Consider the following 24,798-nt stretch of genomic DNA (forward strand, 5'->3'; position numbering starts at 1 on the left):
TTTCCTTTCAGCCCTACTTGTCATCAGCAAACTGGGCTCCTGGTGAGAGTTGTCCGTGAACTGTGCAAGACAACGGCCCGTTCCCTGGAGGCTAAATTGTGAACCCCGACTCGTGAGCAGAGCCATGGAAATCAGCCGAGTGCAGTGCTCTTACGCTGGAGATAGGGTACGGATCCGGCCCTGAATGGAGTTTGGGAAATCACGGCAGCTCTTTCTGAAATGGGCTTTGAAAACTCCTTTTGAACTAGACTCACTAGTAAATGTTTGTTTCGCTTTGCGGGGGCTGGACTTCGGCAGCACTGTTCCCGTTGAGGAGTGCTGCAACTAGCCCCCTGCAAACCAACGGAGCGGGCGGGGTGTTTGATAGCAGGAGTAAGCACTGCTCTACGTGTGACTGAGTGTTGCAGAAGTAGCACCCTAAAGTATTGTAACACCTTGTTGCAGTTTCCTTTGTCTGTAATGGCTCCTTAAGAGAAGGAGCCCACAAGTGCCTGTGGTTGGTGGCTTCCTCTCCACTTTCCAGAGTAGCCCCATTGTGTCATTGGTGTTTCCAGACATCAGGGAAGTTACTTCTGAAACAGTTTATGTTCCGATCATTGATGCTTTGGCGTCTTGAAGTGCTCAGGCTCCCAACCTCCTCTGTCTTCTGGGTCATGATCGCATCATTGTGAACAAGTTGCATCCGATGAAGTGAGCTGTAGCTCACGAAAGCTTATGCTCAAATAAATTGGTTAGTCTCTAAGGTGCCACAAGTCCTCCTGTTCTTTTATACAGACTAACACGGCTGCTACTCTGAAACCTGTTCTTGTGGCTTGTTTCAGAGTAGCAGGCGTGTTAGTCTGTATTCACAAAAAGAACAGGAGGACTTGTGGCACCTTAGAGACTAACCAAGTTATTTGAGCATAAGCTTTCGTGAGTTACAGCTCACGAGCTGTAGCTCATGAAAGCTTAAGCCACAAGAAATAATTCTTCTGTTCTATTCATCACTGATCAGGCATCAACTGGAGTACTGTGTCCGGTTCTGGACCCCATGCTTTGGGAGAGGCGGGGACAAACTGGAGAAAGTCCAGAGGAGTGCAACAAAAATGATTAAAGGTTTAGAAAACATGACCTACAAGGAAATATTTTTAAAAACTGGGTTTGTTTCTTCTGGAGAAGAGAAGACGGAAGGGGACATAACAGTCTTCAAGTACAGAAAAGGTTGTTTTGAAGGGGAGAGTGATAAATTGTTCTTAACCTCTGAGGACAGGACAAGGAGTAATGGGATTAAAGTGCAGTATGGGAGATTTAGGTTAGACATTAGGAAAAATTTCCTAACTATCAAAGCAGTTAACCTGGAACAAATCACCGAGGGAGGTTGTGGAATCTCCGTCCTTGGAGGTGTCTAAGAAGAGGTTAGACAAACACCTGTCAGGGATGGTTTAGATAATCCTTAGTCCTGCCTCAGGGCAGGGGACTGGACTAAGTGACCGCTTGAGGTCCCTTCCAGTCCTACATTTCTGTGATTCAATGAGACTTCATGGCACTTAGTATTATATAATTGTATCCAGAGCGTAGCTAGGGGGGGAGCGGGGCAGCGGCTGCTCCCACACCGAGCACAAGTGGCGCCTTTTAAATTCTTTGGCGCCTTTTACATTTTTACTCACCCGGCGGCGCTCCAGGTCTTGGGCGGCGGGTCAGGCGGCGCTCCAGGTCTTCGGCATCTGGTCCTTCACTCGCTCCGGCTTTTGGCAGCATTGCGGTGTGGGGGGGTCCTTCAGTGCCGCCTGACCTGCCGCCGAAGACCTGGCGCGCCGCCGGGTGAGTACTCGCGGGTGGCGCCCGTTTTTATCTCCGCTCCCCCTGTTTTCTCCACCTGGCTACGCCACTGATTGTGTCATGGTAGAACCGAGAGGCCCCAGCTGAGATTAGGGCGCCATTGTGCCAGGCGCTGCACAGACACAGCCCTAAAGAGCTATTGCCAAAATAGCCACAGCAGATAAAGGGTGAGAGGGGAAACGGTGGCACAGGGGTATGAAGCAACTTGCCCAAGGTCCCCCAGAAGGTCAGTGGCAGAAGAAAGAGTAAAACCCAGATTGGCAGTGCTCTACCCACTAGACTGCTCTGCCTCCCCCACACTTGGGTGGAGTTCTTCCTCCTTCCGAATCCCTGAGAGCAGCAGCTCAGCTAGCATGGGCTCAGGACCTGTGCACAGCCCACAACGTGCCAGCAGCCACATTCACGTACAGTGACACTCAGTGATGAGCTGCCAAAATCTTAACGGGTTCCCTCCTCACCCCACGAGGGGGTCGTTGCCCAGCACCGTCCCCCGGGACTCCTGCCCCATCCAAACGCCCCGCGTTCCTTGATGCCCCCCTCAGGACCCCTGCCCCATCCACCGCCCTCCCCTATCCCCTGACTGCCCCCAGAACCGGGCAGGAGGGTCTCGTGGGCCACCATAGTGGGTGCCACCCCGCCCCTAAGAGCCAGAGGCACCTGCCGGGGGGTGAGGTGGGGAGTCCCGGTGGTGCTTAACTGGGACAACTCCCAGGAAGCATCCGGCAGGTCCCTCTGGCTCCTAGGGGTGGGGGAGCGTAGCTGGGGGGGAGCAGGGGGAGCGGCCGCTTCCCCCACTAATCACATGAAAAATGGCGCCTTAGGCGCCGACTCCCTGGGTGCTCTGGGGCTGGAGCACCCACAGGGAAAAATTGGTGGGTGCAGAGCACCCACCAGCAGGTCCCCGCCCCGCGCCCGGCCCCGGCTCACCTCCGCTCTGCCTCCTCCCCTGAACCCACCGCCCCGCTCGCTTCTCCACGCCCCCCCCGCCCCACCGCGCCGGCTTCCCGCAAATCAGCTGTTCGGCGGGAAGCTGGGGAGGGCTGAGAAGCAGGCCGCGGCTTCCCGCTCAGGCCGAGGGTGGTGGTGGTGAGCTGGGGCGGGGAGCGGTTCCCCTGCGGCCCCCCCCCCGGGTTACTTGCTGCGGCGTGGGCGGCCCTCCTCGCGCCCCCCCGGCCCGAGCTCACCTCCGCTTTGCCTCCCTGGGCATGAGCGGGAAGCCACCGCCTGCTTCTCAGCCTGCCCCGGCTTCCCGTGCCAACAGCTGATTCACGGGAAGCCTGGGGGGGCGGAGGCAGAGTGGAGGTGAGCTTGGGGTGGGGAGCTGCCAGTGGGTGCTCTGCACCCACCAAATTTTCCCCTTGGGTGCTCCAGGGCTGGAGCACCCGTGGAGTCGGCGCCTAAGGCGCCACTTTTGGCCGGTTAAATTTAGAAGCCCTTTTAGAACCGGTTCTCCCTCGCGGAACAACCACTTCTAAAAGGGCTTCTAAATTTAACAACCGGTTCGAGCGAACCGGCTCCAGCTCATCAGTGGTGACACTCATCTCCACGGGCTTTACAGCAGTGTGTAACATTTACATGTAGGCTTCGTCTCTGGGGTGCAGCCCGGTAGGTGTTTCAACAGCACACAGCAACACTGCCCAATTGCCTAGGAGAAAAGGAAAAGAAAAAAAATCCATGTCCAAGTGGAATTGGACAGAGGTCTTAGCATAGCGGAATGTAGGCCTGAAATGCCCCCTGGGCACTGGCTTTTGATACAGTGCAGCCCCCCAGTCCTACTGCTTGGTGTAATTAATATTTGCCCACCGCCTAGCTCCATGTTGTATGTTTGGGATGACGTGTGCCGGGCGTGGGGGCAGCGACTATTTGTTTTGTTGCTGATATTCAGCTAATTATTTTTGACTGTCTGAAAATGGCTTTTCTATGAAGCCAGTGTGTAAGGATGCTAATTCCATGGGCTTTGCCTCTCTCTGGGCTAGTTTACACCGATGCAGCTGTGCCGCTGTAGTGGGTCCGGTGAAGATGGTCGGTGCCGATGGGAGCGAGCTCTCCCGTTGGCATAACAAATTCGCCTCCACGAGCAGGGGTAGCTGTGTCGGCGAGAGACACTCCCCCCGTGACATAGCGCTGTCCGCACCGACGCTTGGGTTGGTGTAACGTACGTTGCTCAGGGGGGTGTCTTATTCACACCCTTGAGCAATGTAAGTTGTATCGAAGTAAGTGATCGTGCAGACCTGGCTTCTGTCTTTCAGCTGTACTTTGATTTTTTGTTCAACTGGGACGGCTGAGCTGCTAAGGAGCAACCTGTCTTCTTTACGCAAACATGCCATTGGGTGTCACTGTTCTGTACTAAAGCACCTGAGAGTGATCTGGGTAGCAGGGCACTGGGGTCCGGCTATTTTAGCTTCCCTGCTTGGTAATGGGAAGGGAGCACAGACCCCTTTTGATCACAGGATTTTTCACATACTCTAGACTGGTGCAGACTATTTACAAGCAACTGACTGATTCCTGCTGGTCCATTTGTCCTGGATGCTGGGATGCACAGGGAGTGTAATCCTGGACACTGGCACCCCCGGCATTGCTGAGTGGGAACAAGCCTGGTGTACGCTAATAATAATAATTCATAGATGCAAAGACCAGAAGGGACCATTGTGTTCATCTAGTCCGCCCCCCTGTGTAGCAGGCCAGAGACCTTTCCTGAATTCATTCCTAGAGCAGAGCTTTTTGAAGACCATCCAGTCTACATCTAAAAATTGCCTGTGATGGAGAACCCACCACGCCCCTTGGTGAGTTGGTCCTGTGGTTAATTACCCTTATTAATAACAATAATAAGGGGGATGGTTGGAATGTTTTTTATCTGTAGGCATTTCTAAAGGGCTTATGACCTTAATGCAAGTGCCTCACAGTCAGTCTCTTGACCCATCCCCCCCTTTGGGGAATATTCTCCCCACTTCAGAGATGGGGAAACTAAGGCACAGAGAAGGGACATGATTAGTCTAAGCCGGGGTGGGCAAACTATGGCCTGCAGCCTGCTTACGACCCATCAGGCATTTTTATCTGGCCCTCGAGCTCCCACCGGGAAGCGGTGTTGGGGGCTTGCCCCAGTCCGCCTGGTGCTCCCCAGCCCCCAATTCCCTTGATGAGCATCTTCTGGCACGCAGAGCCACCCTGCACAGGTGCGACTTCACCGCACTGTTTCCGGGATTGGAACCCCGCCCCTACGCGGCAGCACCCCTGCCATGCGGTAGCATACCCAATCCCCTCCCAGTCTCCTATGGCCCCACCCTCGAGAGCCTCGAAACCGCCCAGGGGCCGCACCTGTCCCGGCTAGGGTGCCTCTGCCCGTGGTGATGCCTGGTACGGCCGCCTTGGTGTCACTGCCGACAGGGCCCCTAGGAGTCCCTGGTACCGGCTACTCTGGTGCAGTCTCCCAGCCCCGGCCGGTGTGGCTCCCCAGGGGCTAGCGATAGCCTGGGGTCACCTGACCCTGGTGCTCAGGGCAGACCTAGGCACAAGGGCAGCCCGCCAGCTGTGACAATGCCGGCGCAGTGACGGGCTTGGCCAGGGCAAACCCCCTCTGGCTGGCTGCCGACCCCCTTACCCAGCTACTGCGACAGGAGGGTTTCTCTCCCCCTCCCCAGTCTGGCAGGACGGGAGGGGGGGACAAAGGAGCAGAGAGCCCAGCAGCCCCCTAGCCAATCCAGCTGGGAGTGCTGGTGACAGGGAGTGTGACATGGGGCTTGTCTACACTGCAAATGCTCCTCTGGTATCACTAGGCTGGCAGAGCCCCCTAGTGGGGAGGCCCCTTACTCCTGTAAGGGGACTGTTGCCCCCTTACTAACATTCAGTGGGGGTGTTTTGGTTGGCTAGCTCCCAGTACTAAAAGGGGGGAAGGGTCGATGGGGAATCAGGACCCTGAGACTGACAGTCCCCAGGAACAATGGGGAGAGGCCAATGCTCCAGGTCAGCCTGAATGACAGGGCAGGCTAATCAGGGAGTCAGGAGGCCAGGGAGGTCCTGTCCTCCGAGTGAGCTGGATTTGCCTGGGTCAGACAGAGTGGGGCTGAGCTAAGGAGAAAGCAGGGGCCTGAGCTGAGCTGGGGAGCAGAGCTGTGCCAGATCCCGAGAGAGCAGACCCTGTCCTGGGAGCAGAGCTGCAGCCCCAAAGCCAGAGGCACAGCCCAGAGAGAGCAGAGCTGTCCTGGGAGCAGAGCTGCAGCAACCAGAGCCAGAGGGGCCAGAAAAGCAGCCCACGAAGCAGGTCAGTGCTGGGAGCAGAGTCACAGAAGCAGCCTGCAGAGCAGACCTGTCCTGGGAGCAGAGCTGTAGCAACCAGAGCCAGAGGGGCCAGAGAAGCAGCCCAGGGAGCTGGAGGCAGAGCAGCAGAGAGAGTGGTGGAGCTGGGGCTGGAGCAGTCCGGAGCTGGGTGCAGTGAGCAGCTGGGGAGACGGAGGGGGACCCTGGGCAGCAGGCCCAGCACAGGGAGACGCCTCAGCCAAGAGGCTCTGCAGGCCAGGCTTGGATCGTAACCCTGACAGGGCGGGGGCGACACTGGGAAGAAGGCTCCTACCACTTAGAGCCTGAGAGCTTGGCCACCACCAGAGCAAGTGTCCAACCCACGGCATCCCTTCAGCACAGCCAGGGCCTGAGAAGGGGCTTGGGACTTTCAAGGAGCAGACTGTGAACTGCCCTGACGTTCCAGAGACACTGTTTGTGATGTGCCCTGCCACAGAGCGGGGTGATATGTTTCCTTTAACCTTTCCCATTTTTCCTTATTCTTTTTAAAATTAATTGTTGATTAAATAACTTGCATTTGCTTTAACTTGTATGTAATGGTCAGTGGGTCAGAGAAGTGCCCAGGGCAGAGAGAGTACCCCGGAGTGGGGAAACCCTAGCCCCTGTCCTAGGTGACCACAGCAGGGTTGGGGGTCGAGCCCCCCAGGAATCCTGGGCCCAGCCTTGTTGGGGTTACGAGGACTCTGCCAGACAGGAGAGTGGAAGGGGAGTCCTCAAGGGCAGGGAGGCCACTGGGTAAAGGAAGTGGGAGCAAGGACTCAGATCCTTTCGCTAGCCCACTTCACCGGGGTAGTGCAGAAGCCAGGAAAGTTCCCCACAATAGCGGGACTATTCCCCCGCTTACACACCGACAAACGGAGTTATACCCGAATAGCTACACCCCTTTCCTGGACGGCATAAAGTAAAACAGCAAAAGGCCCTTTGCTGATGTAACTGCAGCCCCACAAGGGCTTTTACTGGCATAGCTCTGGCGGCTGGGAGGAGGGGGATTTTGTAGGCTAAGCCCCCTCATACACACACGCGCTTGGGATGAGTGGGGAAGTTCAGAACTCAAAAGACCGCCCCCCAAAAGGCAATGTAACCCTTTCTAAAAACCCTCATGGCGATTGGGGGGCAGAGTCATGATTTCTGATCGCCTGGGGTTGGCAATAGGGTGCCAAGGTGGTTTAGACCCCTGCTCCCCATCGGCTGCACTTGTGTGTGAATCCCACCTGGTGCCTGAAGCCCCCAGGGTCTGGCAGCCTGTAGGTGTTTGCAGCTGGCAGGGGCAGTGAGGGCAGCCTTGCCTTCTGACCCACGTGTACACATTTGGGGTGGGAGTCAGCCCCCTTAGCCAGCACACAGCAGCGTCACCCCAGCCCCACCCCGTCTCCGGGGAGAAGAAGAGGCTGTAGGCGCTGATGGCCCTGCCTGTGGAAGGCTGCTGTGGCCGGGCGGCTGGCGTCTCCCAGGAGCTGGCAGCCCCAACAGAGAGACACTTAGCAGGACCCGGCTGGCAGAGGCTGCTGTGTGCCAGCTCACATTGCACAAACAGGAAGGACAAAGCTGGGCCGCTCTGAGGTTAGAAGGCTGATTCGTCCCCACTGCAGTCTGGCAGCAGCTCAGACTGGGAGGGGGAAAGCTGCCCCGCCCTGAGGTGAAGAAGAGACGCTGGTGTTGCTAGGGAAAAGCCACTGTGAGCTGGTAAAATACAGGGGGGCCTGATTCTGCCACACAAGGGCTGGGCTTGCCGTGCACTGACCATCATCCGATGTCCCTTAGGGCACCAGATCTCGCCTTAAGTTTGATCCTGGCTTTGCGTGCCAGAAGCTGCAGGTTCTGTGCCTGCCAAGGCATTGCATAGCCCATGCCTTGGATGTGACGTCCAGTTCCCTTTCAGAGGCCCTGAGCCCTGGCAGCTGATGGGAACGCTCAGGGTCCTTTGAACTTGTTTAAAAATCGACCCCTTCGTGCCTCATTGACAAAGTCCTTTCCAGAGAAGACTGATTGTGAAGGGCACGTTGGCTTGCTGGCGCGTGCATAGCTCACTGGGGAGCGTGACAGCTCTCCGGTGCTTCATGCACCGAGGACCGAGGCTGGCACAGCTCTACCTAGGGAGCGTTCGCTCAAGCTGTAGTAGCGTGTACTTTTAGCTCTGGAGGGCCCCAGACTAGTTCAATCCCTGATGTATCAGCCCACTGGGGGTATGGTTCTGTTCCTGGCTTGGGTTCCCTTCCTAGCAAGCGCTTGTATGGACTGTTACTGATGGTAGCATGGATGCTCTGAGATAAAGCCGGGTGGTGCGATGTCTGAATACCTTTCAGATTCCCCGTCCCCCTGTATGCCGTGGTTGGGCTAGGTCTACCTGGTTTGGGTGTGAGTGGTGTTGGTTTCAGTTCCTGATGAGTGTTGGGGTTGGTTGTGAATGCAACCGTGGCTTACACGCCCCGAGAATGCCTTCTGCGTGAGTCACTATTTCCTTTCAAGGCAAAAGCAGCCTGCCTGCTGACCCAAGGGTCTGATTCTGACTAGGTGTGAGAGACAACCCCAGCAGCGGTGGTGACAACGGCAGCCCAAAGGCCACTTGATGGGGCCGTGAGGGGAGGGCTCAGGCTAACGGTACTAACCTTCCGTGGGGTGGAGGGTGTGATTCCTGTCCCAGACTGGGTGTGTATCGGTTGTGATAAGAAAGGCGGCTGATTTAGTCTCACCTGACGCCTTGTGTGTGATCTGAAAGAGGAGAAGCCCAGCAGACGATGATAAAGAATAAAACTCCTCTCCTGTGATAAGCACAGCAGCCTCCCTCGAGACATTTGTCACCTCCCAGAGCACTGAGAATATATTTACCTGTGATGTTACGTGTCCCCTCAGGCTCACGGGCTCATAGGCTGTTATAGCCCCCACACCGCAACTGGGCGTGGTGATTCCCAGCACGGGTGGCCAGACATGCGCTAGCTTGAGCTAGTGAGCAGTGTGGCTGCACCGGCAGCTACTCAAGCCAGCTGCCCAGATCCAAGTCCCCCAGGGTCCGTACTTAGGGAGCTAGCCCAAGCTGCCAGCCACCCTGCTATCTTGAGCCCGCCAGCTGGAGCAGAGCCAGCACCAGTCTGCCCACCCGGGCTGGGAATCGCACCTCCCAGCTGCAGCGTAGACGCACTCGAAGGGGCTAGAGCAGCCCACGAGCTGGTCAGAGTGAGGGGACATGGAACATCGCAGTGAAATATGCTTCTTGCTGGTCTGTGGGGAAGCTTCAGACAATACCTAAAACCCCACCCCCTGCCCCATTTTCTTAGGTATAATTTAGAAGGGCAAACTCCTGGTGTGGTCTACACCTAAAAATTAGCTCGATCTCACTCCATTGCCCGGAGCGGTGAAAAATGTCACGCCCTGTGCGACAGTGTTAGGGCGACCTATCCTCCACTCTAGCCCCAGTTATCAATTCTTCCATTGACCCAGCTGTGGTTGGATTAACTCCATTGACAGAACAAACCCTGACAATGTAGGAAGCATCTGCCCTACAGCATCACTGTCACAGTAATATAGGCCTAGCCAGTTTACATAACTTTCATCTGAGCATTTTGGAGCATTTACAAGCATTAATGAGTCCAGCCTCCCAGCACTTGGGGCTATAGGGCTGGTGCTGTCACTGTTTTACACAAAGGGAAATTGAGGCACAGAGCCCATAAGTGGATCACATTTCCTGCCTGTGCCAGAAGTCAAGCGAACATGTTTTGATGCCGAGCCTCTTGCTGTAACACTAGATCCCACTCCCTCCCAGACAACCGTAAATCCAAGGAGTGTGTCTCCATGATCACAGTGTCCCTGTACTGAACTGTATTTGTTTGAGGGATCCCACCCAATTTTGCAATATTATAAGAGGAGCTGGTAGCACTGCCTGTTGTCTCTGGGGTGCCTAACACTTCCCATTCTAAGGACCTGTTTTCGTTGCTTATAACTATGCCCAACGCTAACCATTTGAGCTGATATTTACCAGGTGTCTGTTTCAGCATGAATATTTTTGGAAACTGTCAGCTAACAAGGGTTTCAGCCCTGTCTGAGAATGAGATTAGGGACAAAAATACATGGCTTTGCCTATATTCAAAAAATAAATAAATCAGGCACTCAAAAGTTAGTGAAGATTACTTGTGCAACCTTCCTTCGTTTCCCGTGTGCACAGGCATTCTGAGAGAGTCCTGAATGACTTCCTCACACATTATTTTTCCACAGGACCTCTGCCTCATTCAGTGCACAAGATGGGTGCTCCTCTGCGGATGAAGGAGCCTGTTGGACCTAGGAGCCCTTTCTCATTTGTTGCAGAAATTGGACAGCATGTAGAGAATCAGACAGGGCATTGCAGGGAGAGAAAGGACGGTCTCATGCGTAAGGCAGCTGATCGCCGGCCTGGAGAACTGGATTCCATCCCTTTCTCTGCCACAAAGGCTCTGTGTGACGCTGAGCAAGTCAGTGCCACAAAACTTTTCACAGGTGGTGACTAATTGTGTGTTGCTCATTTTCCGGATGCCTGCCTCGAGACCCTGGGGTGCGACTGCAGAAGTGCTGACCCCGCTCAGTGGCAGCTGAAGTCACCAGGAGCTGTGCTTTGCCCATCTGAAGTGCTATAGAAGTGCTAAATATGCCGAAAAGCCAGGCCCCAGGTGTCTCAGCTTGGGCACCCAAATTAGTAGAAACTTCTGACCATCATCTCTCATTGTGCCTCAGTTCAGGCAACAGCTCCCTCCCCTAACAGGAGCCTTGGGAAGGGAAATGCACTAATGTCTGTGAAGCACTGTGCTTTTGCCATGGGAGCCTTAGAAAAGCCCCTAAGGAAATGTAATAATTCTGTCTTCAGAGCAGGGTTTGAAGAGTGCGCAGGAAATAAGGCCTGTGGCCTGTTGCGAAGCCCTCCATCCTGCTCTAAGCCGCCCAAGCCAGCAAAAGTCCAACTCAGCCTGTTACACAAAATTGCATATAAAAGGCAGCAGAAGTTAAGACGAAAAGTGGTTTAGTCCAAATGAAAGCTCCCCCGATCCCACTTGCGGACTGTGTTAAAGCCATGCCTGGTAAGAATGGAACCAGAAATTAATGGGCGAAAGCTGGAGCCTAATTGGTGGACAAAATAATGAGGGAAAGGGCCATGCTGCCCATCACCCCCTTTTGGGGTGCTTTAAAAAAACAAACAACTCTGGGGAAAGGATCAAATGGCTGAGAGATGGGTGGGCTGAAAGGAGCAAGCTTCACCATCACAGCTGCCACCTGCATGGTCTCCTGGAACCCCAGGAGCCACCGTGACACCACTGGGCCTTTGCTAGCCTGACCAGACCCGGCCAGAGAGAAGGACCTGTTGACATCACCACCTCCTCTGGCTCTGGCTAAATCCTGGACACTGTGACGAGTCATTCCTTAGCCAGAGCTGGTGAATCATCTGTTACCTGCAAGCCCTATGGTAGACCCATGCCAGTCAACCAGGTCCCAGCCAATCCACAAGCGAGGGCCTAACCAGGTGATCGCGAGGCAGGTATATAGGCTCCTAATCCATATTGCTACCTTCCTAGCTGCCAGCCAGTTCTGCCAGCCTGCCCCAGCCTGTGTCCGCCTCAGCCAGCCCCAGGGCTGTCCTGACAAATGCCACCTGAAAGTTAAGACTTGGGTTCCCATTAGCAGCCCCTCCCTTGTGTCCCTTTCCTTCCTCACCTTATTACCTCTCTGTCCTAGCACTCTCCTTGTTGCCTGCTGTCTAATAAGTCCAACTTGGCGGGGCTGAGGCTGTCTCTTTTGCAAACTGCTGTGAGCCTGTGACCTGAGAGGCAGCTGAAAGCATTGCCCTAACCAGCCTGTCGCTGGTACCAGCGTGCTGGGGCTTGGAGTGGCAGAAAGATAGTACTGGGCCTGTGTTTCTCCAGCCGTGAGTTTGCAAGTGAGAGTTGGCACCGGAGAAGCTGCGTTTTCTGTCTTTGCTGTTCTTTTCTGCCCTGTCCCTTTGCTGTGTGTGTTTGTTTCCTTTTTCCTTAAAGGAGGCGGAATCAAACTTTACCACCAGCAGCCCCTGCCTATCTCCACTAACTTCTTTTTTCCCCCCAAAGAGGAGCGTAAATTACCATCTTTAATCCAGTCTCCAAAACTGTCAGCCCGGGGGAGGAGGGAGTTTCCTGGTGAAAATGCTCCACAAACAGAGTTTCTCAAAGTGGGGGTCCTGACCCAACAGGGGTTGCAAGACTGTTGTTGCGGGGTTGTGAGAGTGGCTGCGGCTGGCCGCGCACCCAGCTCTGACCACAGCATTGCTGCCACAGCAGTGCAGAAATAAGGGCAGCATGGGATGGTGGAGGGCTCATCACTTTTTGGGGTGGAGGGTTGTCACAGCCTGAAATATTTTCAAAGGGGGTCACAGCACGAAAAGTTTGAGAACCTTCTGGCTACTCCTACAATGAAAGCCTTACGGAGTACTTCACATTTCCAAGGCTTTAACTGGCTTTCCTTTTGCTCTGTCTTAAATAGAAGGTGCTTTTAGTGGTGTCTGTTGCCATGCGTCTGTGTACTCAAACCCAAACTGCGTTTACCGGTCTAGTGTCGTGCAGGGACAGAGTCTGGTTGACACCTTTGCCTCTCTGGGCCCTTTTATTCCATTGAAAGTATCACACCAGACCTCATGCTGAATGAGGGTAAAATGCAACGCTGAGTAGCTGCTCGTTTGCTGAGAGCCATCTGTCCTGTGCGCCGACTGAGGCAGGGGCGTGTGGAAACGTAATGGGAACGCAGTATTCAAATCAGGCGGCTTTGAAAATCTCAGCCATATTTTCCTTTGTTGTCTAGGGTGACCATCTGTCCCGTTATTAAAGGGGCAGTCCCATTTTTGGGGACTTTTTCTTATATGGGCGCCTATTACCCCTACCCCTGTCCTGTTTTTTCACAGTTGCTATCTGGTAACCCTACTATTGTACTAAACTAACCAAAGCTGACCCCTGGGCGGGAGGTCGGGGCGAGTAGGGGCTATACTCGTTGCCTGGGGGCATCTGCTGCTTGCGGCTCCTTTGCATGACACCTCCCGTAGAGTGACTCCTTCCCTGGGTGCATACAGGGCTTGGGCAGGCCGTACCTGCTGCAGGGAGCCTCACATCAGAGCGAAACCAGACTCAACGGCTTCCTGCCAGAGATACGAAGAATACGAGAAAGGAGTGAGAAACCACAGCCATCCCCCTATGACTCGTCCCCAGCACTGAACGGGCTGTGATTGTTCTTGAGAAAGCATTGTGCCTTGCCAGCACCCACCACCCCGGCTCAGTGGGTGCCCCCCAAGCAGTGCACCGGGGACTGACTAAGCAGAAGCAAGACAGGAAACCTCTTTCGGACTGGCGCCTTTGCTCTTGCCACTGCCTGAATGGCAGGGGCTCCAGCACGGGGAGGAAATGGACCACACAGCAGGGACAGCCAAATTGGAGCCCCTTCCTCTTCTATCAATCCAGTTTCTTACATGGGTGCCTGTTACCCAGGGGGGCATCTGAGCACCTCCCAGAGAGGAGAGTGCAAGGAAGAGACTGGGGGGAGGGGTAGCTCAGTGGTTTGAGCATTGGCCTGCTAAACCCAAGCTTGTGAGTTCAATCCTTGAGGGGGCCATTTAGGGATCTGGGGCAAAAATTGGGGATTGGTCCTGCTTTGAGCAGAGGGTTGGACTAGATGATCTCCTGAGGTCCCTTCCAACCCTGATGTTCTATGAGACTGGCCTTCCTTCTGCAGCTCAAGGTCTGGCTGGCATCTGAAGGGTATTTGAACCCCAGAGAGAGTTCATTGATCTCACTATCCTTGCTGGTGCCCCTCCCCATCTGCCCCACCCTAGCACTGCAATACAGTAATGCAGAGCAGGGGGTCACATTTACCCCTCCCCCCCGACCTCGCTCCTCTGCCCCATTTATTCCTGAGGGGGCAAAGGGGAGCAACTAGCCATTTCTTTGGCATTCCCTAGACAAGGGCTGGCAAATCCTAATTTCCCAGCCCAGCAACGCTCACTGCCCTGCCCTTGCCAGTGCAGAACCTGCCCACCTGCTGAACTGCAGGCTCAGCGCTCCTTACTTAGCACCGTCTATTTCCAAGGCACCGGTTAGTCCTCACAACACCCCTGTGAGGTAGGAAAGTGTACGAGCCTTTATAGATGGGGAAGCTGAGTACCAGCGACATGCACCAGGTCTCGGCACGTCTGTGTCAGAGCTGGGACTGGTACTCAGAGCTCCTGGCTCCCAGACCCAGGTCCTGCTCAGTGCCCTCAGTCACTCCACCAGCCACTTGACTCAAAACGAGCCAGCCCTCACGGACATCCTTTTCCGCTGACGCAGACAGCCTGGCTTCTCTGTACAAGTCACACATCTCTGAAAAGCCTCAGCTTGGCCCAGCCCTATCTTCTCAAGCACTGAACCAGCTCGCCAGGTCAGGGTAGATTTGCCCCTGGGCCAGGCGGGGGTACCTGGTGCAGATGGTGCAGAACCGTTCTTGCCAGTCTGTGTAGAGCTTCACCCCATACCTCTTCCTCCACTCGAAGAATGCCCTGTAACGGCTGGAATTCATGGTCTTCAAGAAGCTGGCCAGCTCCTTCATGGAGCTGAAGTCGTCGGTGTGGATGAATGAGTCTGCAGGGATGAACTTCTCGTAGTTGGCTCGGGGGGGCCCCAGCACCACCGGCACAGTGCTGGCCAGCAGCGCATTCCTCCACAGCTTCTCAGTGATGTAGTCCTTGTGGATGGAGTTCTCAAAGGCCAGGTAGAACTTGTACCTGGAGGTGGTCGGCAAGAGGCAGTCTGGGCACAGTGGCTTCTTGTTTGCTTTCCCATATACGTTCAGTTGGAGGTGTCTGGACAGCTCTCTGTAGACCTGCACTCTCTTCTGAGTCCGGTGGTAGTTACTGATGACCCAGGACACCAAGCCGGTTTTGGTTGGAATGTCCACGCTGGCTGATGGATGGCGCACAAGCTCCCCATATGGCATGAAGATGTCCGAGTCTTGTCTGTATGTCATGACCCAGTTGAAGGTTTGGTTCCAGCCAGTCAGTGCCTTAGTGTTGGTGGGGGACTCCAGGGTAACCCACACCCAGTTTTGTCCAGGAGGCCTCCTTTCTGTTGGGAGTCTTACCTTGCCCTGCTGCAGCTCCCGGTGATGGAACACCACGACATCTGCCTGGTTAAAGAATCTGTGGTCCCCCGTCAGCTGGCAGCCCTTGATCTTGTAGCGGTCTGCGCAAATGTCAGTGCTGAGGTTCTGTGTGTGGTGGAAGGGCCAGTGCCAGATCAGGACTGTCAGGGGTTTGCTGTGCCCCAGGGTTGGGCCAGGGACCTCAGATTGGTAGCCAAGGAAATTCAGGTTCCAGAGAATGACTGCAAATATTATTGCACTGGCCAAGGCCTTCAACATAGGTAAGGAGCAAGTTCGCATCTTCAGCAGCAGCTTACATTGCACCTGCACTGCTGAGTCGCTGGGTGGGTTGGGTTCTTGGAGGAATTCCTGTTTCATGAACAGTGTTGAGTCCAGCCCCTGGAATGGAGAAGAGGGACAGTAAAAATCAGCCTGCTCCAGCATATAACAATGCACCTTCTGCAGCCTCCTCTTTTCAGGGGGCACGTGTCTGAGCATCTTGGTGGGTTGGGAGGAAATTCAAGGGGACGCAGGGAACTAGCAGATGGAAGGAAAGGAGAAGAGCTGATATCACTAGCATGGCTAAGGTCCATGATCTTTACAGAACGTGGTCACTGATCTGTGTGACGGGGTTTACAGGACTCTTGCTGCCCCTTGGATTCGACCCTCCTGCCATGAGCTGTCCCACCCCAGTGCTGCCCAGAGGGGATACCTTGTATGAGGTTTTGGGGATTAAATTTCAGCAGAGGGCTGCAGAGTTGGATGAGGGAAGCACTTCCTAGCTGGAGTGGAATCTGGTGCAGCTGAGACTAGCGAGTCTTGGACCCTTAGGAAGAAATTGGGCAATGCCCGGGGGAGGGGTTGCTATTTAGCAGCCGGGACAAGAAGCTTGAGCCCTAGGAGAGCTGCAGTGTGTATATAGATGGCTCTATTTTCATTCTGCTAAAGGGTTTAAACAGCATGAAGGGGATGTGGTCACATGCTGGAAGGTTTGTACTTATTTATGGTGGTTATAACCGTGATACCCCTGAGAGGTGTGTTTTTGCAGAAGCGGGGCCTCTGCAGTTTATTTCCAGCTGCAAAGCTCAGAGCCCTGCCTCAACAGCCCTGGCTTGAGAGCCCCTAGCAGCTGGATACTCACAAACACACCAGCTGGTCCGATTCCATAGGTCTCCAGAGATCGACCTGCCTAGGGTGACCATGTTTCCCTATGCTGAATACAGGACACCTGGTAAAATTACTCTTATTCAAGCGAGTTCGATAGCAATCAATCAGAGCTATGCAGCACCATCGTTCAAATTAACATTAAGTTGACTGAGCCCCCGTTAAAAAGAAACCCTGCGTAGCTGGATTCTTTTTATTTACCTTCTTATCTTTAAGGCTGCCAGGGCTCCTTCCGCACTCTGAACTCTAGGGTACAGATGTGGCGACCCACATGCAAGACCCCTGAAGCTTACTTTTCCAAGGCACAAATTCCACCTTGTCTTCAAACAGTACGCTGCCACCACCAAGTGATTTAGACAAAGAATTAGGGAAAGGACCAGTTGGAGTTCCTGTTCCCCCAAAATATCCCCCCAAGCCCTTCCACACCCTTTCCTGGGGAGGCTTGAGAATAATCTCCGAACCAATTGGTTACAAAGTGATCACAGACCCAAACCCCTAAGTCTTTGGACACTGAAAGAAAATCAGTCAGTTCTTAAAAGAAGAATTTTTATTAAAAAAAAAGAAAAGGTAAAAATCCCCTCTGTAAAATCAGGTTGGAAGATAACTGTACATGGTAACAAAAGATGCACAAAACACAGGGGAACCCCCTCTAGTCTTAGTTTCAAAGTTACAACAAAACAGGGATAAACCTCCCTCCATCAAACGGAAAATTCACAAGTTGAGAAAAAAAAGATAAACTAATCCGCCTTGCCTGGCTGTACTTACAATTTGTGTAATATGAGAGACTGGCTCAGAAGGGTTTGGAGGACATGGATTGAAGTCCGGTCCCTCTTAGTCCTAAGAGCGAATGAACACAGAAACAAAGAACCCAATATAAAGCCTCTCCCCCCACCAGATTTGAAAGTATCTTTTGTCCCCATTGGTTCCTTTGGTCAGGTGCCAACCAGGCTATTTGAGCTTCTTAACCCCTAACAGGTAAAGAGGAATTTTAGGCTACCCTTATGGTTATGACAAAGGCTTTAGGGTTCACAGGGAGAAGTGACACACATACACTCCGGTATACCTCTCTCACTTGGGGGGGCGGGGGGAGGGGTGACCGACCGACCCAACCCTCTCGTCCCTGCCTGGTGCTCCCCACCCTCCATGCCTGGCTGGGCCCCCGGGATGGACCCGCCTCTCCTGGTACCTGGTGCCATATCTTCCCAAGGCAACGTGCATGTGTGCGGGTTGGGGATGGAGATGCAGGGTCACATGCGCTCCCCCACCCCCGATTTCTGCCAGGGTTCACACCAGAATGTGGCCAGCAGCAGCCTCTAGGCACTGTGCGGGAGGGAAGGGACGGGAGCTGCTTCCAGCTGTGGGGGAGGAATGCCCGGGCCTGTGTCTTTGCTCCCCCCCACTTTCCCTCCCCCACGGCTGGAAGTGGAAGCAGCTTGTCCCTTCCTGCCCACACAGTGTTGAAAGGCAGCTAACACCTGCAGGCTGCTGCAGGCCACGGACAACCCAGCCGCCTCCTGTCCCCCGGCAACAGTGCGGGCAGGAAGGGGTTAAGCCCTAAGGGTGCATCAGGGCCCAGGGAACCTGACTGCAGGGGCTTCAGCCAACCCGGCCAGAGAGGTGGCTCAGCAGAGGAGGGTGCCTAGGGGATGGAGCAGCCCTGCGCTCCTTGGGGCCAGGACCGGCGGGGGTGAGGGACAGGTGAAGAGGATGCTAAGCCCCTGCCTGGTGGGTGGGGGAGGCTGCTGTGGAGCCTTCAGGTTCGGGGTATGAACGGGTTGGAAATCGCTGCCCCCCCCGCCACTCAGGAGCTTAGCTGAGGGGCAGAGAGGCTTCCCCGTGCCAGCGCTGTGCGGGGCTTTGGCACATGCCGGGCTCGGCTCCTCCTGGCCAGTGCCCAAGGCTGGAGGGTCTTGGGGTCTCCCAGGGGGCTGGCCCAGCCGCAGGCAGCGGGGGGAGGAAGGAACCTGCCGGCCAGGCTGCGGGTGAGCTGAGCGCTCCGACCAGGGGCTGGTTCTCCGCACAGCGCTGGGAGCAGGACGCGCCCCGCCAGGGGGGATTTGGAGGAGCAGCTGGGGATGGGGAGGAGCAGCTGGTGAAGGGGCAAAGCAGGGAGAGGACGGCGAGAGGGGGAGCACGTAAAGCACTGATGGGTGGGCAGCAGAGGTGACACGTAACCGGCCTCTGCCTGGCACTTGCCCGCGCACACCAGCCACCGCCGTCCGGACGGGGGACGGGGCCCTGGTGGCCGACAGCCGGCACGCAGGGGGACTGTGCTGATGGACCAGCAGGGGGAGTGGCCGCCCCACGCGCTGCATCTTTATCCCACCTCCAGCCTTGCACACCCACCCCCATCATCAGCCACTGGACTCCCCAACTCACTGCTGATGGGCAGGCAGCTGGCGAGCAGGGATCCAGCCAGCAGCAGGCCCCGCCAGACAGAAAATACGGGGCAATTTGCCTGTTTTTAAGAAAAAGTCAGGACACCTGCAGGAGGGCTTAGATATGGGACTGTCCCTTTAAAAACGGGACGTCTGGTCACCCAGCTGCCAGAAAGCACAATGGCCAAGGCTAGGCACAGTCAGATGGGAAATAAGGTGTACATTTTAAACAGTTTTCAGAGTAACAGCCGTGTTAGTCTGTATTCGCAAAAAGAAAAGGAGTACTTGTGGCACCTCCTTTTATTTTTAACAGTGAGGGTAATTAACCATTGGAACAATTTATTCAGGGTTGTGCAGGATTCTCCATCTCTAGTCATTTGTTTTTTAAGGATCTATGTTAGCTCCAAAGGAGTTGTGCTGGGGGCGATCTCTGGCCTGTGTTGGACAGAAGGTCAGTCTGGATGATCATAGTCAACCCTTCCGCCGGTTGAATCTATGAATGTATCACAAGTGGCCACTGATCTTGGGAGTCCATCTTGAGCCCAGGCTCACCCAGGCTGAGCTCGAGTGCTGCTTTCCAGGGGGAGCTGAGGGCACTCTGCGCCTCTAAAAATCAGGTCCTGGTGTGTCAAGATGAGCATCCAAAATCAGAGAGCGCTTGTGAAAATGTGAGGGGGAGCTCTGAGAGGTCTCTAAAGTCATGGCTGATGTGGGAAAAGGGGCTAGATAAATGTTATTTACGCCTCCACGTAACACAGGAGCCAGGGTCACTCAATTAAATGAGCAGGCAGCAGGTTTAAAACCAACAAAAGGAAGTATTCGCACAACACACAGTCACCCTGTTGCCAGGGGATGTTGTGAAGACCAAAAATATAACAGATTTAAAAAAAAAAGAACTAGGTAAGTTCATGGAGGATAGGTCCATCAATAGCTATTTGCATCCCTGACCATCTTTGGCTACCCAGGGCTCTGGGTGTCCCTACCCTGACTGCCAGAAGCTGGGAATGGGCGACGGGATGGATCACTCGATAATTGTCCTGTTCTGTTCATTCCCTCTGAAGCATCTGGCGCCAGCGACTGTCAGACGACAGGACACTGGCTAGATGGACCATTGGTCTGACCCAGTATGTCTGTTCTTTATGCGTTTGGAACTGTGGTTCAGATTATTTAATGTCATCTCTGGTTCATTCTGCACACACCAGCCCCAGCACTGCCCAGGCTGCACTGGATAGTAATACTGTCTACCCCATTCACATACAGTCCCACAGGAGCATGCAGATCCCACTGTCTATCTCTAAACACTTTACAGATGGTGGAGGGGGGAAGTTTTGTTATCCCAGTATTATAGAGGGGAAAACTGAGGCAGAGGAAGCAACTTGTCCATAGTCATGCAGAGAGTCATTCGAAGAGCTGGGAACAGAACCTGCGTCTCCTGCTGCCTTTTAAGGCCATTACCAGAGAATGCTCATTCCTGTACTACTTTAAATACAAATAAATACTTTTCAGGCAGCAAGATCAGTTAACTTTGAGCAGGGGGTTGGACTAGATGACCTCCTGAGGTCCCTTCCAACCCTGATATTCTATGATTCTGTGAACTGAGGGCTTGTCTATATGGAGGCTTAATCTGTGACAAGCGCGGGTGTACATCTACTGGGCACCAGCTTGCCACGCATTGTCCGTGTGGACCCTGCTACAGTGCACTAAAAATTCCATAGTGCGCTTTGACCTATTGTTGAGTGAAGCTGCCTGTACAACCTTAATTCATCCCCCTTGTGTGTGTGCATTATGAGACAGTCTTTAATTACATACTGTTTCTTCCACAAGGCCCCAGCCTCCTTCAGTGCGCAGGACGAACCTGCGCTGGGGATGAATCTGCGTTGTGTTGTAGAGAACATTATCTGCAGGATCCCTATGCATCGCTAGCTGCAGAAGTTGGAAGGTGTGTAGTGGATAAGGCAAGGGATTGCAGGCAAAGAAAGGACAGTCTGATGGCTAAGGCAGTTTAACGCTGCACTGGAGAGCTGGATTCTATCCAACCGTGTGCCACAGAGCTCCTGTGTGAGGATGGGCAAATCGCTTACATGAAACTCTTCACAGGTGGTCACTAACTATGTGTTTGCTCATTTGCTGACTGCCCAATGTGAGACCGTCAGGGCTGATTTGCAGAAGTGCTGAGCACTGACAGTTGCAACTCCAGTCACTGGGAGCTGCACTTTGGACATATAAAATGCTATAGAGCGGTAAGTACTCTGAAGAATAAGGAGCAAGGCATCTCAAATTGGGCACCCAAAATTAGTGAATACTTTTAACCTTTAATCTCTCTGTGTCTTAGCTCCCCATCTATAAAATGGGGCAAATACTGCCCCTCATCTCACAGTGGGGTGGTGAAAATAAATTGACTAATGTTTGTAAAGTAGCCAGGTTCTCCAGTGAGGAGAGCCACAGGAAAGCCCAGGAGGAAATTAATAATTGTGTCTTCAGAGCAAGGTTTGAATAGTGTGTAATAACTAAGCTCTGGGGCCACACGTTGAACAACGAGGAGCAAACAAAATACAGACTAGATGCTCGTTTATTGAGTGCCATCCATCTTGTGCACTGAAAGAGGCCAGGGGCTTGTGGAAAAAATAGCATTTAATCATATAATTAAAGACTGTATCATAATACATATGCACAAGAGGACAGGGCAAATGAAGGCTGAGCAAGCAACTTAATCTTGGCATTTACTAACTTGAGAGGACTTGACTTTGCAACCTTAGTAACATGCTTTTACTGTAGATTTTGCACGCGTGTATATAGACAAGGGGTAAAACGCAGACATGTAGGGCCCAATTGTGTTGCTTCCACACATTGTGTGGTTACTTACATCAATACAAAGTGAGTGCCAAACGCTACCAGATCAGAATGGGAGCACTTTGCACGGGTGTAGCTGACAACACAAGCAGCGTTGCAAAGGAGAATTGACCAAGGCCTGATCTACGCTGAGTTTGTGTCCTGGTATAACTGTCAGTAAGAGCTGTCCTGATACAATTATACCAGCACAGCCCCTACTCTGGAGGTACTATACTGGTATAAAGGTGCCTTTATACAATCTGGCATATTCTCCTTCCTGTAGAGCATTTTCCTACACGGGTGTAGCTAAGGGGATACAATTTTTGTGTGTAGACAAGCCCTTAGAATTCAGAATCTTTGAAAATTAAGCACAGCTTTGGTTTACTGAGCTTTACAGAGCCCCCTCTGGGCTCCCATCCTGCGCTCCAGGGTCCATTCCATAACAAACACATGCTCCAAGTCTCCTGGGATAACAGCAATAAAAACAACAAAAGCTGGACTGGAACTAAAGGCCGCAGCCGTAAGTGCCTGTGCTGTGATTCCCAGCAGGTTGGCGGTGCCCGAGTGGGTTTCCGTGTTTGTGCCAACGTTTAGTTTAACAAAGCCTGGGAGACAGTTCAGTCTCCCCCCAACTCCCCAGCTGGAGCCGCCAGCCTGTTCAATCGTTTGACAGATCGAGTTTTTCCAAAGAGCTCAGAGCTGGATTTCCAAATGCTCAGCACTCAAACTATGGGCCCAATTTTTAAAAAATAGCTCAGCCCCCAATGTGCACCCAATGTGCAGAGTGCCTTGGAGAATCGGGCTTTGGTGGGTAAAATTTTCAAAAGTCCCTTGGTGACTTAGAAGCCTAATTTCACTGTCAATGAAACTTAGGCTCCTAAACCACTTAGGGGCTTATAACTGTTTTACCTTTGTTTCCTAGCTGATCTGCTTAAATGCTGATTTACAAAATAATCCTTTAGTCAGTTTCATGTTCTTCCCCGACCTCCGGAGAAAGGCTACTTCTGAGTCACTTTTCATTGACAGGTCCCTCCTTTTCTTCCTCTCCAGTCTCTAGACAATACAGCAGCTGGGATTTAGTTACAGAAAAACTCACATACCCGAAGAGATGGGAAATCTCTGCTTCCTTGAATCCTCTTTGTGGAATATACAGAGAGCGAATGTTAGGTGACAACTAATCCATGCCCCACTCAGTGCAGCATTGTTCCCTATAGTCTGGTCTCCAGAGCTGTATTAAGTTAAATCTTCAATAAAAAGCACCAGCATTCCCTTTGGGAGACCATGCCACGTGGATTGCCCTGCTAGGCTATTTTCACCCCCCTCTTAGCGGACCAAACCCTTACCCAGCATGCTACTTACACAGGTTGAGAGGAATTGCAAGCTGGCCTGGGGTTCCCATTTTGACACAGCGAGACTGGAATTGGAGAGGAAGGAAGGTTAACCCCTGGGTCTGGAGCCGCCTCCTGGGAATGGGGCCGAGATGTCTAGTGCAAACTAACCTCACTAACTCGTCACTATGGTGGTGTATTTGGTTTTTGTAGTAATAGTGCCTTGTTATTGCTATGGCAACTGAGTTAGATTATTAGGGGATAGCCCAGCCAGTTTTGGCTGGTTTGGTTAGTTCAGTGGTGAAAATAAATGGCTGCTTTCATGGCTCACAACTCTCTGTGTCCCAAGTGATTTCTTCCTAAAATTGCTGCCCCCAAGGATACAACAACTATGGTTAGAACAGGTTTCAGAGTAGCAGCCGTGTTAGTCTGTATTCGCAAAAAGAACAGGAGGACTTGTGGCACCTTAGAGACTAACACATTTATTTGAGCATAAGCTTTCATGAGCTACAGCATCCGATGAATGCATCCGATGAAGTGAGCTGTAGCTCATGAAAGCTTATGCTCAAATAAATTTGTTAGTCTCTAAGGTACCACAAGTCCTCCTGTTCTTTTTATGGTTAGAACAATTACTTTTCACCGTACGTCTCTCAAAAGCCGGGTGAATTTCTCCAATTCCTACGTGCCATCCGTCCTCTTATTGCTTTTACAGGATGCACACCGAACTTCAGAACACTCTTGGTTTTAAGTGCAATGAAGTCATTTCACCCCCTATTAAACGGCGAGGTTTGGTTTTCTCTGTTAACATTGCATTTTCAGTGGATCTTGTTTAATGGAGCAGTGGACAGCATTTCCCTGACCCTTTCTAGAGGAGCTGCTGTAGGAGAGCTCTCTAGTCACTGACCTTGCTGTAGGGTGACCTGACAGCAAGTGCGAAAAATCGGAACAGAGGGTGGGGGGTAATAGGAGCCTATATAAGATAAAGACCCTAAAATCGGGACTGTCCCTATAAAATCGGGACATCTGGTCACCCTGCCTTGCTGCCTATTTTTTAAAAGGCACTCACTCCTCAAGATTGTCTAGTCCTGGTCCAAAATGCACCAGCTTCTACCCATCTGCCAGCCACATTCCTGGTTAATCATAGACTATCAGGGTTGGAAGGGACCTCAGGAAGTCATCTAGTCCAACCCCCTGCTCAAAGCAGGACCAGTCCCCAGTTTTTGCCCCAGATCCATAAATGGCCCCCTCAAGGATTGAACTCACAACCCTGGGTTTAGCAGGCCAATGCTCAAACCACTGATTTCAGGCAGTGTGCTGAGCGCAGAGACTTACCGTCCGGTAGCATCAGAAGCACTGTAGTGTGTCCTGGATGGTTTTTCCTTCTCCCCCCATGTCTGCTGGTAATGCTGAAGGAATACATCCAGCTGAGGGCTGCTCGCAGGCTGTGGTCACTCTTAACTTCTGCTTTTCTGTGGTTTCACCATCTCCTCTTCCTCCGCAACCTTTCCTGTTGCTTGTTCAGCTGTTTCTAGAGAAGGCTGTCTCACTGTACCCAGCCACCCAGCTCTGCTTCCACTCCTAGATGCCACCCCGAGAAGCAGGGCTGGGCGTTCAAGTGAGGCAGGAGAGGACAGCAGATGTCCCTCCATCTCGAGCCCTCCATGGGGTAGCCTGTGAAGGGAAACCCTTGCTTGCTTTCGTTACATGATGACCTGAGCTTGCTTGCGCTCTCTCTCTCTTCCCCCACCCTCCGGCCCCACCCCCGCTCAATTAAAAAAAAGTTGTGGTTAGTTTTTTTTCTGGGTTTTCCCCATTTATTTTCTCCAGCCTGTCACCTCCTGCCTTCCCTGGCTGGGGTGGGGTGGGGCAGGGGGGATATATGGTAGCGAAGCAGCCTG

The 24,798-nt window shown here is 53.1% G+C and overlaps 1 protein-coding gene across 10 annotated transcripts; it reads right to left on the minus strand.

Annotated features, from left to right (window-relative positions):
- Window positions 1-3,333: 3,333 nt before the first annotated feature.
- Window positions 3,334-24,501, minus strand: FUT7 (fucosyltransferase 7). Of its 10 annotated transcripts, none has more exons than XR_006286173.1 (3): window positions 24,233-24,501; window positions 8,718-15,600; window positions 3,334-3,463 (listed from the first exon to the last, which is right to left on the minus strand). XR_006286173.1 is itself a non-coding variant. In XM_027828357.3 (3 exons), exons 2-3 carry the CDS (start codon window positions 15,577-15,579, stop codon window positions 13,201-13,203), a joined length of 1,011 nt encoding a protein of 336 aa, XP_027684158.2. In that variant the 5' UTR covers window positions 15,580-15,600; window positions 24,233-24,501; the 3' UTR covers window positions 6,847-13,200. The 10 variants fall into 10 exon arrangements, 7 of the variants coding, with proteins under 7 accessions (XP_027684158.2, XP_007066116.3, XP_043386442.1 ...); XM_027828357.3 differs by lacking the exon at window positions 3,334-3,463 and having other exon boundaries at window positions 6,847-13,228; window positions 14,597-15,600; XM_007066054.4 differs by lacking the exon at window positions 3,334-3,463 and having other exon boundaries at window positions 6,848-13,228; window positions 14,540-15,600.
- Between the last annotated feature and the right edge of the window lie 297 nt (window positions 24,502-24,798).

This window comes from Chelonia mydas, chromosome 16 (assembly GCF_015237465.2).
Source record: "Chelonia mydas isolate rCheMyd1 chromosome 16, rCheMyd1.pri.v2, whole genome shotgun sequence".
NCBI lineage: Eukaryota > Metazoa > Chordata > Testudines > Cheloniidae > Chelonia > Chelonia mydas.

Coding starts and splice junctions, on each gene's coding strand:
- FUT7 (XM_043530509.1), bottom strand. CDS start 15,579: ATGAAACAGGAATTCCTCCAAGAACCCAACCCACCCAGCGACTCAGCA.